General features: G+C 40.9%; 1 protein-coding gene across 2 annotated transcripts in view; it reads left to right on the top strand.

The window, feature by feature from the left end:
- plod2 (procollagen-lysine, 2-oxoglutarate 5-dioxygenase 2) overlaps positions 1-15,096 on the top strand; it is a 44,759-nt gene that overhangs the window by 16,343 nt on the left and 13,320 nt on the right. For both annotated transcript variants that reach the window (XM_047023348.1, XM_047023347.1), the window contains exons 4-7: positions 7,953-8,116; positions 10,249-10,361; positions 10,585-10,648; positions 10,968-11,065. In XM_047023348.1, coding sequence (XP_046879304.1) covers positions 7,953-8,116; positions 10,249-10,361; positions 10,585-10,648; positions 10,968-11,065 — 439 coding nt within the window. The remainder of the gene's footprint in view (positions 1-7,952; positions 8,117-10,248; positions 10,362-10,584; positions 10,649-10,967; positions 11,066-15,096) is intronic.

Below are 15,096 nucleotides of genomic sequence, written 5' to 3'. Positions count from 1 at the left end.
CCTTGTCCAATGTCACGATGTTGGAGTGACTAATGTTAAGAGCTAGCGCTTAGCCAGCTACTAACATTACTGCGTTAACCAAATGACACGAACGTTTAACGTTACTTGTGGTCAGCAGTGTAAAATAATTACCTGACAAGGCTGACATTACAAAATGATCCACTAAATATCATCCACAGAAAAGATCGGTAAGGTTATAATTCGGCAAAAGTTATAATAGGCTACGCTGTCCAAAAATTCCAGTAGCAGTAGGACACAATTTTCCATTCTTACATGAGTGTTTACTAAAACTAAACTGCTATGGTAGCCTGTTGACATGAGTCTTGTTAATGTTACTAATCTCATTTTACAGCTTGCCGTCCTCATACAATAATAAAGTGAAGCTGTTTCTTTAGAGCTATGTCAGGCACAGTCAAGAACATAGAGAAACAGAAAAATAAAGAAAAAAATATAATACATATAGTCTAAGAAAAAAAGTGGTGTAAAATTGATCTTTAGCGATGAAAAATCGGGGGGCGGGGGCCCACACCGATATTCTTTCAGGGGGCCCAGAATTCCTAGCAGCGGCACTCCCTAAAGGTATGATAATCACTTACAATCAAATAGAAAGAAAATGCTTGAGGGGAGGATATCACAAAAAGGCAACTTAGATAATGTAGTCCATGAGTTGGTTCTCTTTTCATCAAATGCTGTGTTATGTTTTATAAATATGTTGTGGAAGAAAAAGGTCCATATTGTAATGAGGAAAAAACTATATAATAATATTAAGATAAACCTATAGTAAGATTACATTAAGAGTGCATATTATAATGTAAGTTGTTAATTAAAGTAATATAAAGTGAGACTTGTTCTATCGATTAGAACTATTTTGACTTTGATTAATCCTTACATTTCTCCTAAATGTCTGCCTTTAATGAATAGTGCACTTCCATAATGTACCCCTACAAAGTAGTAAATGTATTCACTTCAATGACTATTATTCTCTAGGGATGTATGCACTTAGCTAAAAGGTTAAGAACTCTATAACTAATTTATACATATTGCACCCAGATGTCCGCCAAATGAACTTCATTCATCCAAAACACTGCCCGTTCAGTTACCAGGAAATTGGTAATCTACAGTGTGCCTCACTAGACGTCTGTGCTGAAAGGTGAATTGCCGGTCACCTAATTAAATGGGCACACAATCATTCTCTTTAAGTTGTCAAAGAACAATAACAAACTGTGACATATTGGTGAAGTATGTCATTTACAGAAGTATCACATTCTCAGAGAAAAGGTCCTAACTCAAAATAATTTTGGACCACAGGTGTCTTTTGGTTCACCCAACTTTTTGAAACCATTCCAACAATAAAATGTTTTACCACAAACATTTTGTAGCAAGGTCCCTAAAACTGAAGAACCTACACAATGGCAGTTGGTCATTTTTGATACTTGCTAAAACTAGATCATGTGTTTTTGTAAATGTTCACAGATCTGCAGACGATTTAAAAAGTTTGCAGCTATCCAAATATTTTTGGGCCATTTTGTAAATTAAACAGGAGATTTGGTATCTGATTTTAGGGCTGTGAAATTGAAGTAAGTGCTTTTATAATGGGTGTGTATGTTTGTGTGTGTGGCAAAACACTTCTACACCCTGTGTACATGTGAGAAAGAGAAATGAAGATAATTTCCATAATTACACAACCTAATAAGTGTTTTAGAGATAAGCACCATGCTGCAGAATGAAAGGTGTTACTGTTTATATCATGAAGTTACCCTCCCTTCCCTTTCATGAAAAGTCCTTATTATAGAACTCTCTGAAGTGAAAATACTGCTTATTTAAAATGCAGGTATAGCTGAATTATGAGTTCTCAAGGCCTATGGAAAGGGTTGGTGAGTTTATAGAGTTAAGCATAATAACAACCTTAGTAATATACTGCATTCGTTTTAAGACATGCAGGGAACCCCATGTTGCCAACACTTGAATGGATACAGTATTTACTGTTTAAAGTACATTCTTCTTGCCATGTCTTGTGAATAGCGAATTATCATATGGATTGGTCAGACATCAAAGCAACATTATTTACCGTATTTTCCGGACTACAAGTCACACTTTTTTCATAGTTAGGCTGGTCCTGCAACTTATAGTCATGTGTGACTTATTTATCTAAATATATATAATTTAACATGTTTTTAAATGTTAATTCACACTGACTGACATGAAACAACAAGTTCAACAGATTCAGTGATGTGGAATGAGATTGGTGATCTAGTTTACCGGTAACTTGCTAGTTGGACTTTCTAGCTTCTTATGTTAATTTAGTCTATACAACTTCCCAGTTTTTTAATCTACAGAAATTGTAGATTATGTTATTTAAGACAAATAAAGCAACTTTAAAAATATATAGTTTAAAAGAAAAGGTGTTACTGTTTTCCCTTTTGTTAATCTGCGCATTGTTTTGTTTTGGTATTTTGCACACGGCACAAGCACAATTGGCTGCAGAATTACAAACTCTGCCATAGCCTACTTTGTTGGTGTTATTAGTCAAAATGGCAAAGAAATCTGTGGTATGGCAACATTTCATTAAAGTTTGTTTACATTTGCAAAGTACCGGGTGACTCGAAAAACGTTGAACTCTGCCAACAACGGTATTTTTTCATAGTTCAACGTTGAATATGATGTAGCCTACCACCTGAAAAACGTAAGTTGGCCTAGCCCTACTTCGCTCATGCTGGGTTGAAAAATGAATATGCCTATTATAAGAATCACATCCAAATCGAATGACATTATCTTCTACATTTACATTTATGCATTTAGCAGACGCTTTTATCCAAAGTGACTTCCAAGAGAGAACTTTACAAAAGAGCATAGGTCACTGATCATAACAACAAGGTAGTCCCAAACATTGCAAGCAGCCAAAACATAAAGCATACATTGTTAAAAAACTAAACAAGTGCCAAAAGGGAAGACCCATAAGAGCATGCAGTTATACAAGTTACAAATTAAAACAACATGAACCACAAAAAAGTGCAGGACTGTACCTGTAGAAGAACAATCAATAGTAAAATATTTCACAGCGAGTACAAGACTTAACTTCGTTATAACTAACCTATAAGAGCAACAAGTCACTCAATAAGAGTCATTGTGATCCTGGAGGAAACTAACAACAGGTCCAGCCAAGCATTCCTAATTGCCATTGTACTCCCGGAACAAGTGCGTCTTGAGCCTTTTCTTGAAGGTGGGGAGACAGTCAGTGTCCATGATGGAGGTGGGGAGCTTGTTCCACCTGGCAGTCTTGAGCGGTGGGACCACCAGGCGGTTGTCTGAGGAAGACCGTAGGTGACGGGTGGGGGTGTAAGGTTGCAGGAGAGACTTGATGTAGTCGGGTGCAGTCCCGTTCACTGCTTGGAAGGTCAGTACCAGGGTCTTGAATCTGATACGGGCGTTGATGGGTAGCCAGTGGAGAGAGATGAGGAGTGGGGTAACATGGGAGCGTCTGGGTAGATTGTAGACCAGGCGGGCCGCTGCGTTCTGAATCCTCTGAAGAGGGCGGGTTGCACATGCTGGGAGACCAGCGAGCAGCGAGTTGCAGTAGTCCAACTTGGAGAGGACCATTGCTTGGACTAGCAGCTGGGTGGAGTGCTCAGACAGGTATCTCCTGATCTTCCGGATGTTGTAGAGGGTTAATCTACAAGACCGGGAGACTGCGGCAATGTGGGCCGTGAGGGAGAGCTCGTCATCCATGGTAACCCCAAGGTTCCTGGCAGAGAATGAAAGCGTCACCGTCGCAGATCCCAGGGTGATTGACAGATCATGGGAGATGGAGGGTTTCTCCAGCCAAGACAACAAAATCTTGCTCTGTTGCACCGCTCCCCACTCAGCTTCTACGTAAATTCGCATGCTGCAAGTTTTCAGGCAGTGATAAGCGCGCTCTGATGATTTGCACGTTAAACAAACAATATTTGTTATTTTAGTACATTGTAAGAGATACTAAATACCATCGGCATTTGGTTACAACAGGACTGGTGATACGAGTCTCATTATTAGTAGGCTATTAGCGGCTGAATCTGCAATGTCCAGCAGCCATTGAGTCAGATTGTGAAAATGTTTTAACGTTTTTTTTGGGTGAAAAAAAAAGAGTTTCCAAATTCGATTAGTCGATTTTCAGACGTTTAGTCGAGTCTTGGTCGACCAAAGAAAATCTTAGTCGGGGACAGCCCTAGATGCAACTTATACTCCGGAGCGACTTATAGTCCGAAAAATACGGTAACCCTTACCAACATCGGCCCAGATGGCCATCAAAGCAAGATACATTGTCCAATTAGTTATTTTAAAACAAATGTTTTAAAATAACTAGGACTTAATAAATAATATCCCCCTCCTGCACCACCAGAATGCCAGCCTATTGTTGGTATAGCTACTGTAGCTAAGGAAGGGGTGAACAATTTCCAGGTGGCACATCAGAATCAGAATTGACCGTTCCCGAAACTCCCTAGAACGGCCCTCGTCCAATCGTACCTTAGCAACCGCTACTAAGAGAAGAAGGTCCGTCAAGCTTTGGTATTTGGTATTTTTTCAATTTGCAAAGCCGAAGACTCAAGAGGGAAGGTGCCGGCGGTGGATAAAACAGTGTGGGAGACCCCACTCCCAACTTAATTTTAGAGAACATCACCAAACACAAAGCATATGTCTGCTCCAAGGTAGCTAGCGTTAAGATGCTAGCGAACGATATCTAAGACGTTAGTTGAGAGAACATCCCAAAACAGTTATGGTTCATGTAAACTAGTATTATTGCCACTACTAGTGCATAACTAGTCACTCCAACAAATTTGTTAATGTTAAAATCAAAATGTTAATGTTAACGTCTGTAAAATTGCAAGCTGAGCTAGCCAACAAACGCCAGCAAGTTGCCAAGAGCTTAAAATACTGTATCAACAAATGTCCCAACAAGCCATTATAAACTTATTTTATTTGAATCTTTGTTGAATTTTGTGAGTGGGCGACCTATTCCTGAGTATCCCGACCCTGTGCTTGCTGTTCAAGTGCCTGGCCAGACAAGGCTACTTGAGACCTGTATGCTTTGGCTTCAATTTTTGTTGTTTCCCCTTCGTTGCTAATTTTAACATTTTGAATATATCCTTCCACTGCATATTGCTGTCCATTCTGCCTCGATCTGGAAGGTAGGTATTACTACCTTACAGAGGTATTACTCCGGAAATCCTCACTCACACTGACAGCAATAGTGCTTATCCCCGTACTCGCCATGGCTTTTTGGTTGACAGTTCCGGGAATTATGTCGGACGTAGCAACAGTAACTAAGGGGGCGGGGCCCTGGGGAACGGCAATTGTGCTTAATCGCCAAGTAAGTGGTCACAAACAAGGAATTTACTTTGGAGAGCAGGTGCCTACAGTGAACATTTAAACATAATGAACAAAATAAAAATGTAGAAAATGTACAACAAAATAAAATACTAGGACTATACAATATAATATACGATAAATGCAATAATATAGAATAAAAATAAAACTGAATGTGTTAAAGTGACAGAGTGTATGAGGTAAAGTGATAGAGTGTCAGTGTCAGTTTGGGGCCTTGTTAATAAGGCTACGAGCGGAAGGAAAGAAACTGTTCTTGTGGCGTGAGGTTTTGGTCATGATGGACCGCAGCCTTCTGCCGTTGGGGAGTGGTTGAAACGGTGTGTCCAGGGTGGTAAGAATTGGCCATAATCTTCCTCGCTCGCCTCAGTGTCCTCGAGGTGTGCAGGACCTCATGGGTAGGCAGATTGCAGCTGATCACTTTCTCACCTGTGCCAATGATAAAGGTGATCGACTGAAATCTGCCACATCCGTGTTCAACCATGAACATGCATGCCATGATGGATGAGGTCTAAGGCTGCTGAGACAGAGGGACTCTGTGTGTGTGTGTTCATACATTTGCTGGCCAGATGTGGATCTGTTACTGTATGTACAGTAGAGCAGCCTATCTTACCTTACAGTCGTCCTCTGGGGATATTTCATGGCCTCAGCTAAAATGTAATAATAGCATAAGAAAGACTGTTATCTGTTTTAAGTGTTAAAAAAATATGCTCTATGATATATATTTGGTTAGGCGTAATTGTCTGTTTGTCCGCCTGTCTGCTTGTCCGTCTGTCTGCCCAGGTTGAATTCCAGAATTCTTCTCATTCATTCCCTCAAACATTTGGCATGTGCTTTGGCATGAAGAAGAATGTCCACTGTTTACATTTAAATCTACCTTGCCTTTGAGGACAGTTCCAGTAAGGGCCTAGTTCGTAAGTGTGGCTGTCAAATGTTAGATAGATTAGGACTACATGAGCTAGAAAGGGAGGAAGGATATACCTGTTGAAAAACATATACTGTATTTTTCAGAAATAAAACCGCGGTTTTTAAGCTTATTTAAAAAAAAAATTGTGGTGGTGCGGTCTATATTTCGAAGCGGCTAATAGAACTGCCACGTGACAGTGGCTAGTGGTACATGCATAGAGTTAATAGGTGCGTTCGACATGGACTGCGGCTGCATGAAACGACCGGCGAGAGTACTACTGTCACGTACCAGCGGACTTGGAAGTCGCTTTGGATAAAAGCGTCTGCTAAATGCATAAATGTAAATGTCAGGCCAAATCAGTGACGTTCGGTGAGGTTCGTGGCTGGGGAGGCACTGACTCTTTCAAAGTCAGATTTACAAATATATGAATTCAACAAAGCAGCATAATTTCACCATTCAACTGGCTGCTTGCACATTGACTAATGGTTATGTTTCATATACCATAGCAGCATTCTTTACACACACATATTTGGCCAAAGTAAAGTGTAACATTTATAGAGGCTCAGAGAGAGCGCATTTGCTCCGCATCCTCTTTGTTCTTAATTTGCCATCACAATTCCACAATTCATTTTCATTCAATAGAAATGTAAGTATATACAGTCCATAACAAAAAGACAAATGTTGTTTTATTCTTTAAAATAACTTGATTGTTTCTCATCTGGTTTTATATAATTTTGTTATCTTCTTTCCCGTCGTTTGAAGCAAATCTTTTAGCTCCGGGCATCAATCTTCCATAATTTATCACTTCCAGTTTTGATTGAAAGTCCAGTTTTGAGAAATGTTAAGCTTATATATATGCAAGATATGCAAGATTATAAAAATGCAAGATTATATATATATATGATGATACAAATAGTTAGATTTAAAAAGACCAAAAAGGTCGAAGAGGACAGCCTTTAAGAGAGAAAGCAATTACCCATTGATTTCTCGCATCAGAATTTTAATTTGGGTCACAAAAGTCTTGAAATTTGAGTGAGTATGTCGCCCGGTACAGACCGCATAGTCGAGCGGCAACCATGTCTTCACGCACGTCATGTCACAAAGTTCATAATTTTACAGTTTTACAGTCAATTGTACATTTAAAAGGCGAGCAGGGCAGCTTTCAAGAGATATGGGAATTCTGCTTTTAGCCAGCTGGTCCGATTATTTTTCTGATTTGTTTAAACTGGCAATCTGAGTGAGAATGCGTCCCCGTTACTCTGTTTTGACGTTAGCCTCAGTCAGACTCGCTCACTGGCAGTGTGCACAATGTTGTATTTCACTCCATTCTACACCAGAAACGTCAGGGAGGACCGCCTAATGTAGATACGAGCCTGATGAAGATAGCCTGCATCGGCGTCCTTGCTTCGGAACGGCATTGTGGCGTCAGGTAGGACAGTATTTGGCCCTATTACACTATTTGGCCTGACAGAGGCACTGGCACGTACCACTCGTTACAGTACAGTACAGTTTCGGTTCTAACCGCCTCTGGTTTATATTCATATTTACAAACTCAAAGCTCCCAATTTGGCGGGGTACGGTTGATAGAAAATGCGGCTTATTTTTTGAAAAATATGGTAGTAAAAATTGATGTATTTCTCTCTCTTTCTCATTCTGTATCTATCTGTGTGGCTCTCTTTGTGTTTAGCTATGACCTTATCTTCGCCGGGGGACCTGATGAGATCCTCAGAAAGTTCCAGCAGGCCAATCACAAAGTTCTGTTTGCTGCCGAGGGGCTGGTCTGGCCCGATAAGCGTCTGGTGGACAAGTACCCCTCGGTCCGCAGTGGGAAACGTTTCCTCAATTCAGGAGGTAGGTTACTGACGTAGTAGTTATCTAGATTGGGGGAAATGGTGTCTATTTGATTCGTTTTGACCAGCTGTCACACAAAACATTTTTCTGTGATTTTATGAAGGTTCACAAGGTAGTTTGTGACTGCTCAAGCCACAGCATTATGACATTTAGGCCTCAAAATAAGTATTTTCAGTGTCTTCGTAACCATTCTCCATAGAGAACTTGCATTGCCGAAATTCAGTAAATAACTTAACCTCTTAATCACTTTTGTACCTGAAATATTACTCTGAGTTCCAGTGCGTCTGTTTGGACTTAGGATCTAGCCCTTCACGACACTTCGAACCATTTTTGAGACTTAAAATTATTTTTCACTTCAAGACTTAGTATATTTCACAATACAAGGGAACTTACAAAAGTATTTAAATCATTTCAAACGTTGAGAAATTGATAAAAAATTTTGTACATATTCTTCCACTTCAGAACGGTCACCTTGGCATTTCCTTAAGAACAGTAGCTGAATGGTGTATTTACATGCAGCAGTCCACTCAAGTTGGTTGCATTGTTTAACTGGTGTAAGAACAGTACAGTCGTTATTCCACCAGCTATTCTGGAATGGGTGAATTACTGCCTTCCCTGTAGTGCTCTGAGTTGCTCTGTGGTGCTCTCCCAAGGCGTACCTAAAGTCAGCTCTGCTCTTGTCAAGTGACCGACTGAGCAACGGTCAATCTGTTTATTTGAATTGTGTATTTGTCTTGGTTCCCCGGTGTTCCACAGTTTGCAAAAATACCAGGGCTTTGTTTATGTCACTGTGAGACTCCCACCAAAATTACCTAGTGGACCATTGCTGTATGTATAATTTGGAAATGGGCTAAAGAGTGATTGAGAGGACAGTTGACCCCTTCTTTTAGGGATTGGAGTGTGTGTCTGAGTGTGTGTGTGTGTCTATTACTCAGTGGGCTGACAGGGTAAGGGGTCAAGAAGAAAGCCATGTAAAAATCTTGTGAATGAGAACCATACGGACAAATCTGCTTCCATCTTTGAAAAGTCAAGCCATTCTCAAATCACAATGTTCAAGCTACTCTCAGTGTTTCAACTCATAGTATGCATGAATGACTGCTGAAGCAGGTTCCTTCTGCCTATTGTTCTCCATTTGCTGTCTACTTTAAAAAGCTTACTGATTTCCCTCATCTTTTTGTATGTGAACTTGTTTACAGTAGTTTGCGTTGGAATAGTAAACTAAACAATATACTGCTCGATTTAAATCTTTTTTTTTATGACCGTATGATGACAAATTCTGAATCCAGATTAAAAGTCATAATGAACTTAGATACTGTCCCATTCACTCCCCTTTATGATGATGACACACTAGTTTTTAACATAATCATTTTATTAGTGGGAAGGTGAAAGGCAAAAGTAGGAATGTGAAAGTATTGTTCTTGTTGACCTTTTTTCTGTAATGCCATTTGGTCTATGTCATATCTGTTCAGCTTGTGTTTACAGTGTCTAAGGCTTGCTTAATGATGGGACCCAAAACTGTATTGTCCAGCAACATATCCAAAGCCTGCAATTTTCAACTGTGGTCAATACGCTTGAGGAAGAGAAGAAAAATGTTTGGAAAAAGATGGGTTTGCCATGGCTACATGTAAAGCGAGAGGAGCACAGTACTAGCGCCATATGTTTGACCTCTTCAGACAGGAAATCCGAAAGAGAGATTGAGGAGCGTGAAAGTTGACAAGACAGCGATTCCATCACCAGATGCTGTACTGTAAATGTCATACAGTACATATGTCTTTGACAGCTGAAAACCCTTAAGCCATAGTGACAGTAAGCCCCCATCTTTAGAGGCTACTAGCTCTCCTTTGTTCCTCTCTCCATGCTACCTGTGGTTTGTGGCTGTGAGAGCTCTATAGCCTGTGCTTGTTTATAGAGCATCCTGCCAGATTTCTCACTTTGTGGACAGTCTTTGGACCATTGCCATACTGACATTTTAAGTTGGTGGGTACTTAAGTTTTTTTTCCTTGCAAACGTAATTGATACTTAGGGTCTATCACGGTTGTAGCCATGTACCCCAGGAAAATGGCCCTATGCTACACCCTATACTTTCTTTTATGGAGTTGAATGTGTTAACCCCGTCTGGTTTGACTCTGCAGGCATTATGGGCTATGCCCCGTATGTGAACAAAGTTGTCAAGCAGTGGGACCTTCACGACAACGATGACGACCAGCTGTTCTACACCAAAATATACCTGGACCTCTCACAAAGGGTTAGTGTGGATGAAATTGCATAGAACCATAATTACATTTGGTTTAAAACGTGCCTGATGTCACCATCCGATGTGACAGCCTAGCTAAACTCATAACCCCAACCACAAGTCCTCATAAAATGGTTGAAAACACATCACACCCTCGAAAACAAACAAACAGCTAAAAATATCCTGAAAGGCTACAAGATGATTCCATCTCTCTGCTTTCTTCTGTGTGTTTCAGAATAGCTTGAATATTACTTTGGACCACAAGTGTCAGATTTTCCAGAACCTAAATGGAGCAATCGGTGAGCCTTTAAAAAAAATCTTAACACATTAACTGATTTTTAATTCAAATTCTGTATATACATCTCCCATGACTTGATACTTGAAGTCAATGGAGTCATTGACAAATGCTTCCTTTAAAGAAGTGTCAAACTACAAATACATGAGCATTCGCCTAAGTCTACATGTCTAGGAGAAGAATTTGTAGAACGATGGGTACAAAGTTGATTATAGGTTTCTAGGTTTACTCTCCTAAGTCTCATGAACTCTGTGAACTTAGCACTGCATGGTTATAATGCAGTGCGTTGCCCTGACATGAACTCTCTTCTTTTTTTCTGTTAGATGAGGTTCTTCTCAAGTTTGGAAATGAGAGAGTGCGTGTGAGGAACTCAGTGTACGACACTCTACCAGTCGTTGTCCATGGCAACGGGAACACTAAAGTGAGTAGGAAACTGTCCTCTTTACGCATACCTTTTAGCATTGCTGAACAGTAGACCTTCTAACTCAGTAGACTCTCTAACTCTCTAACTCTGCTGTAGTCTGACTTTATAATATAGTTTAATAACCAGTCTTGGTTATTAGGAAGTGCAGTCACATACTGAAGAAGAACTACATGCTTCTGCAGGTAGCAAGTGTCTTCATTACAAAGTAGTTGAAGTGTATGAAGAGGCATGCTATTCTTTGGAATATGACTGTTCCAGAAATCCTTAGAAGTGAGTTGATTGTAGATTTCGGGAAGGAGTTAAGGAGGGCTCTGAAGTAATTTTACTATAATCTATTATGGGCTGTCCCTGGGGGCCGGGAAAGAATGCAGTGGAGAGGCTGTATCACTTTCACTCCCACACTCCCTGCCTCCCTCCACACCCCCCCTGAACCATCCAGCAAGGCCGAGTAGGATGCTTTTGAAAGAGTAATACTTCTCCCAAAAATTGAGTTTTTCCCTCTTCTTTTTTGGTCCTCCAACCTCACTGGTGCCCGTCTCTGTTTTACTCTTTCCATGTCCAACACACTTATGTTCTCACACACTTGCATGCAGATGCGCATGTGCACGCACGCACACACAGGAGAGCGTACTTTCACACCTACACCGACACTAGTAACCAACCAAACCCACAACAGCACCCTGTTAAATCCCCCCAGAAACCCCCTGACATCTGCCGTATTATCTACTCCTAATGACCAGGCCCAAACGGAATACGCAAATTTTTTTCAAATTTTCTGCGGTTATTCAGACTGAAAATCTGCGGAAATCTGCGGAGTTCCGCTAGCCTTCCTGTTCTTATGTCGGAGCGACCGAGGATATTCCACAACAGTTTGACGGCAAATATGTTGACAGACTTTGCAAAAAAGTATTGATCCATCCTCATAATGATCGGCTGAAAACTCCCTGGCCCTGTCACTTGCTGTAATTTGGGTCGATAAGTGTTTCCTTTTCAATTCTTAGCATTTTTGGCTAACGTTTTAATAACGGAGACGTAATATGAGTTGAAAAGTGTATTTACATTTTGCCTAGACCAATTCGTTCTACTTGAAAATCCGCGGGTTTTCGCCGGAATTCTGCGCCCTCGTATTCCGTTTGGGCCTGCTAATGACCAATCAGGGTCCAGCATCTATGATTATCAAGAGGCAGACTGGAGCTTGTTCAAAGCCTGGAGATGAGCAGCCTGGTGTGGGGATCTAGTCCAGCCAGCTCCCCCGTGATTTGGAGTGGGGATGGGGATCTGCCCTTTTACAGTGCCTTGCAAAAGTATTGAACCCCCTCGGCAAGAAGGCCATTAATCAGACAGGCAACAGAGAGACAAAAGATAACTCTGAAGGATCTGCAAAACTCCACAGCATAGATTTAAGGCCGATTTAGGGTTCTCCGTTTCCCCCAAAACAGACACATGGGAACGCCCTCGTCTACGTGGAACGCTCTCTCCGAGCTCTCCGAGAGCCCTCGGAGAGCACGGGAGAGCTTGACTTGCAACTCCTGAATTTTCTAACTATCCGTCGTAATTTCGGATAGTTACGGATACCTCCTTGGCCGTGATTTGTCAGTATAAAGAACCGCTTAAATCGGGGGGGGGGGGGGGGGGGGGGGGGGGGGGGGGGGGGTTGCCGTGATAAACAGGACGAACAGAATCCTTTGACCGTCATTGCTATAAGTTTTTACAATTCATATTTCAGCTTAACAGTACATGTAAATCAGCATCTGAATTAAAATGTGATGAGCAATGGGCAGTTTAGTTGCTGAAAATGTGCGTATTTTATTGATGAAACGGCTAATTTGTCAATTTGCTCCGACTTATCGATAACCTAGGTAAATAAACACTCGACGACGACTTCCACACAAAGACGGTTTATCTAAGGTTGTCTATGACAAAAAAAACGTTGCGCCACCTACTCTTCTGGCAGTGAATTGTTTTTAGCACCCACAGCCTACGGAGAACCATAAACGAAGTCTATCCTTCCGTATCGGTCCGCCCGCCCATCCGTAAACTGAGTCGGAGTAGCATATTGCGGCCGTAAGGTGTTAGTCCATAAAACCACATTCATTTAGCCGAACACTCCACAGAGCTGGGCTAAGGTTGTGGCCAGAAAAAGGCATTACTTATAGAAAAAAACGATGCAAACTTGTTTCATGTTTGCCAAAAGGCTTGTGGGTGATTCCCCAAACATATGGAAGAAGTTACTCTTGTCAGATGAGAAATACAGGTTTTTTGCCATCAAGAAAAATCCTATGTATGGAGCAAACCCAACACCTCACATCACCCATAGAACACCATCCACACAGTATAGCATGGTGGTGGCAGTATAATGCTGTGGATATGTTTTTCATCAGCAGGGACTGGGAAACTGGTAATATTTGAAGGAATGATGGATGGCACTAGATATAGGGAAATTCTTGAGGGAAACCTGTTTCAGTGTTCCAGAGATTGGGACAGAGGTTCATCTTCCAGCAGGGCAATGACCCTAAGCAGACTGCTAAAGCAACACTTGAGTGGTTTAAGGGGAAACATTTATATGTAATCGAATGGCCTAGTCAAAACCCAGACCAACCTCAATATTATTGAGAATCTGTGGTATCACCTAAATATTGCTGTACCCCAGTGGAACCCATCCAATTTGAAGGAGCTAGAGCAGTTTTGCCTTGAAAAATTGACAGAAATCCAAGTGTCAAGATGTGCAAAGCTTATAGATACATACCCGAGACTTTGGACAGCTGTAATTGCTGAAAGTCTCTACAACCTATTGACATTGTGGGGTTGAATGGTTATGCACACTCACGTCTTTTTTTTTTTTCCATCTTCAAAGTGGTAGGCATGTTGTGTAAATCAAATGATACAAACCCCCCAAAAATTCATTTAAATTCCCTGTTGTAAGGCAACAATATAGGAAAAAACGCCAAAATGACTCAATACTTTTGCTTGACACTGTATCCATTTTCACACATCGCATTGTAATGTACTATTGTCCATAAAGGAAGAAGAAACAGTATATTTTGATCGGAAGGAAGACATTTTGGCTTTGGTTCTTTCTTTTCGATAGGAAGGATTGCAAGTGTAGGGAATGCTAATTCTCTGTAGTCTTGTCACACCCCATCACCACTCCTTCACACACCTTTGGAGGATTACCATCCTAGACAAGGGTCCCCTAATCTGAAATTACAATAACAGTCTCACAGCCTAGATTTTCAATACATTTAAGGGGGTTTGTTGTATATGGAAGCCATGTGTAATGTGGCTTTATGTCATCAGACTGTGCTGGACTGGACTGAGGACCCCCCAGCCCCCGCTCTCCCCTAGTTTTGGATTCCAGTAATCATGTAACCACAAACAGTGAGAGGTGCAGTGTGTGCCGAAATTGAAAAAAGAGCGTTCAAGAGTGTCTGTTGTGTATTAGCTGCCAGAAGGCTTGGTGTTCTTCCAAGACAAGTCTTAAATGTAGCGCTGTAGTTGAATAGTTCCATCATGTCACTTTGCCTCCCTCCCATGTGTGAGTGCTCATGATTCTTTTTTGCGTGTCACATATGTTTTCAGGAGTTGAGCATTTTATGAGCATTGACAAAAACAATATTTAAAAAAATCTATTTAATCACCTAAACATAGATAGATCAGATGATATTGCGTGGAAATTTAACATAGGTCATTAAATCCTGGCAGATTACACCTAATCCAAGATCAGAAGAAACTCAAACTTCTTGACTAGATCCCAGACTGGTGAACTCTTAACCGGGTTTAAAAATCTTGCTTGCTGAATAATGGCCAGTAATGGACACGCTTATCTTCACAGTATGTGGAAATAGATGGCCAGACTAGAGAGAGAGCAAAGAACTACAGTCCAGTTATTCAGTGTAGATTTAAAAGATGGGGATGTTTATGGTTTTCTGCTCTTTAGTTTGAACTGTAAGTGTTCTCTAAGACCTGACTAGGTCCTGACTCCCCAAATCCTTATGGTAAATCAAAACTAAATGACGTAGGACAAGCGC

This window comes from Hypomesus transpacificus, chromosome 8 (genome assembly GCF_021917145.1).
Source record: "Hypomesus transpacificus isolate Combined female chromosome 8, fHypTra1, whole genome shotgun sequence".
NCBI classification, from domain to species: Eukaryota; Metazoa; Chordata; class Actinopteri; order Osmeriformes; family Osmeridae; genus Hypomesus; species Hypomesus transpacificus.
This window is presented reverse-complemented; position numbering and strand designations above follow the sequence as displayed.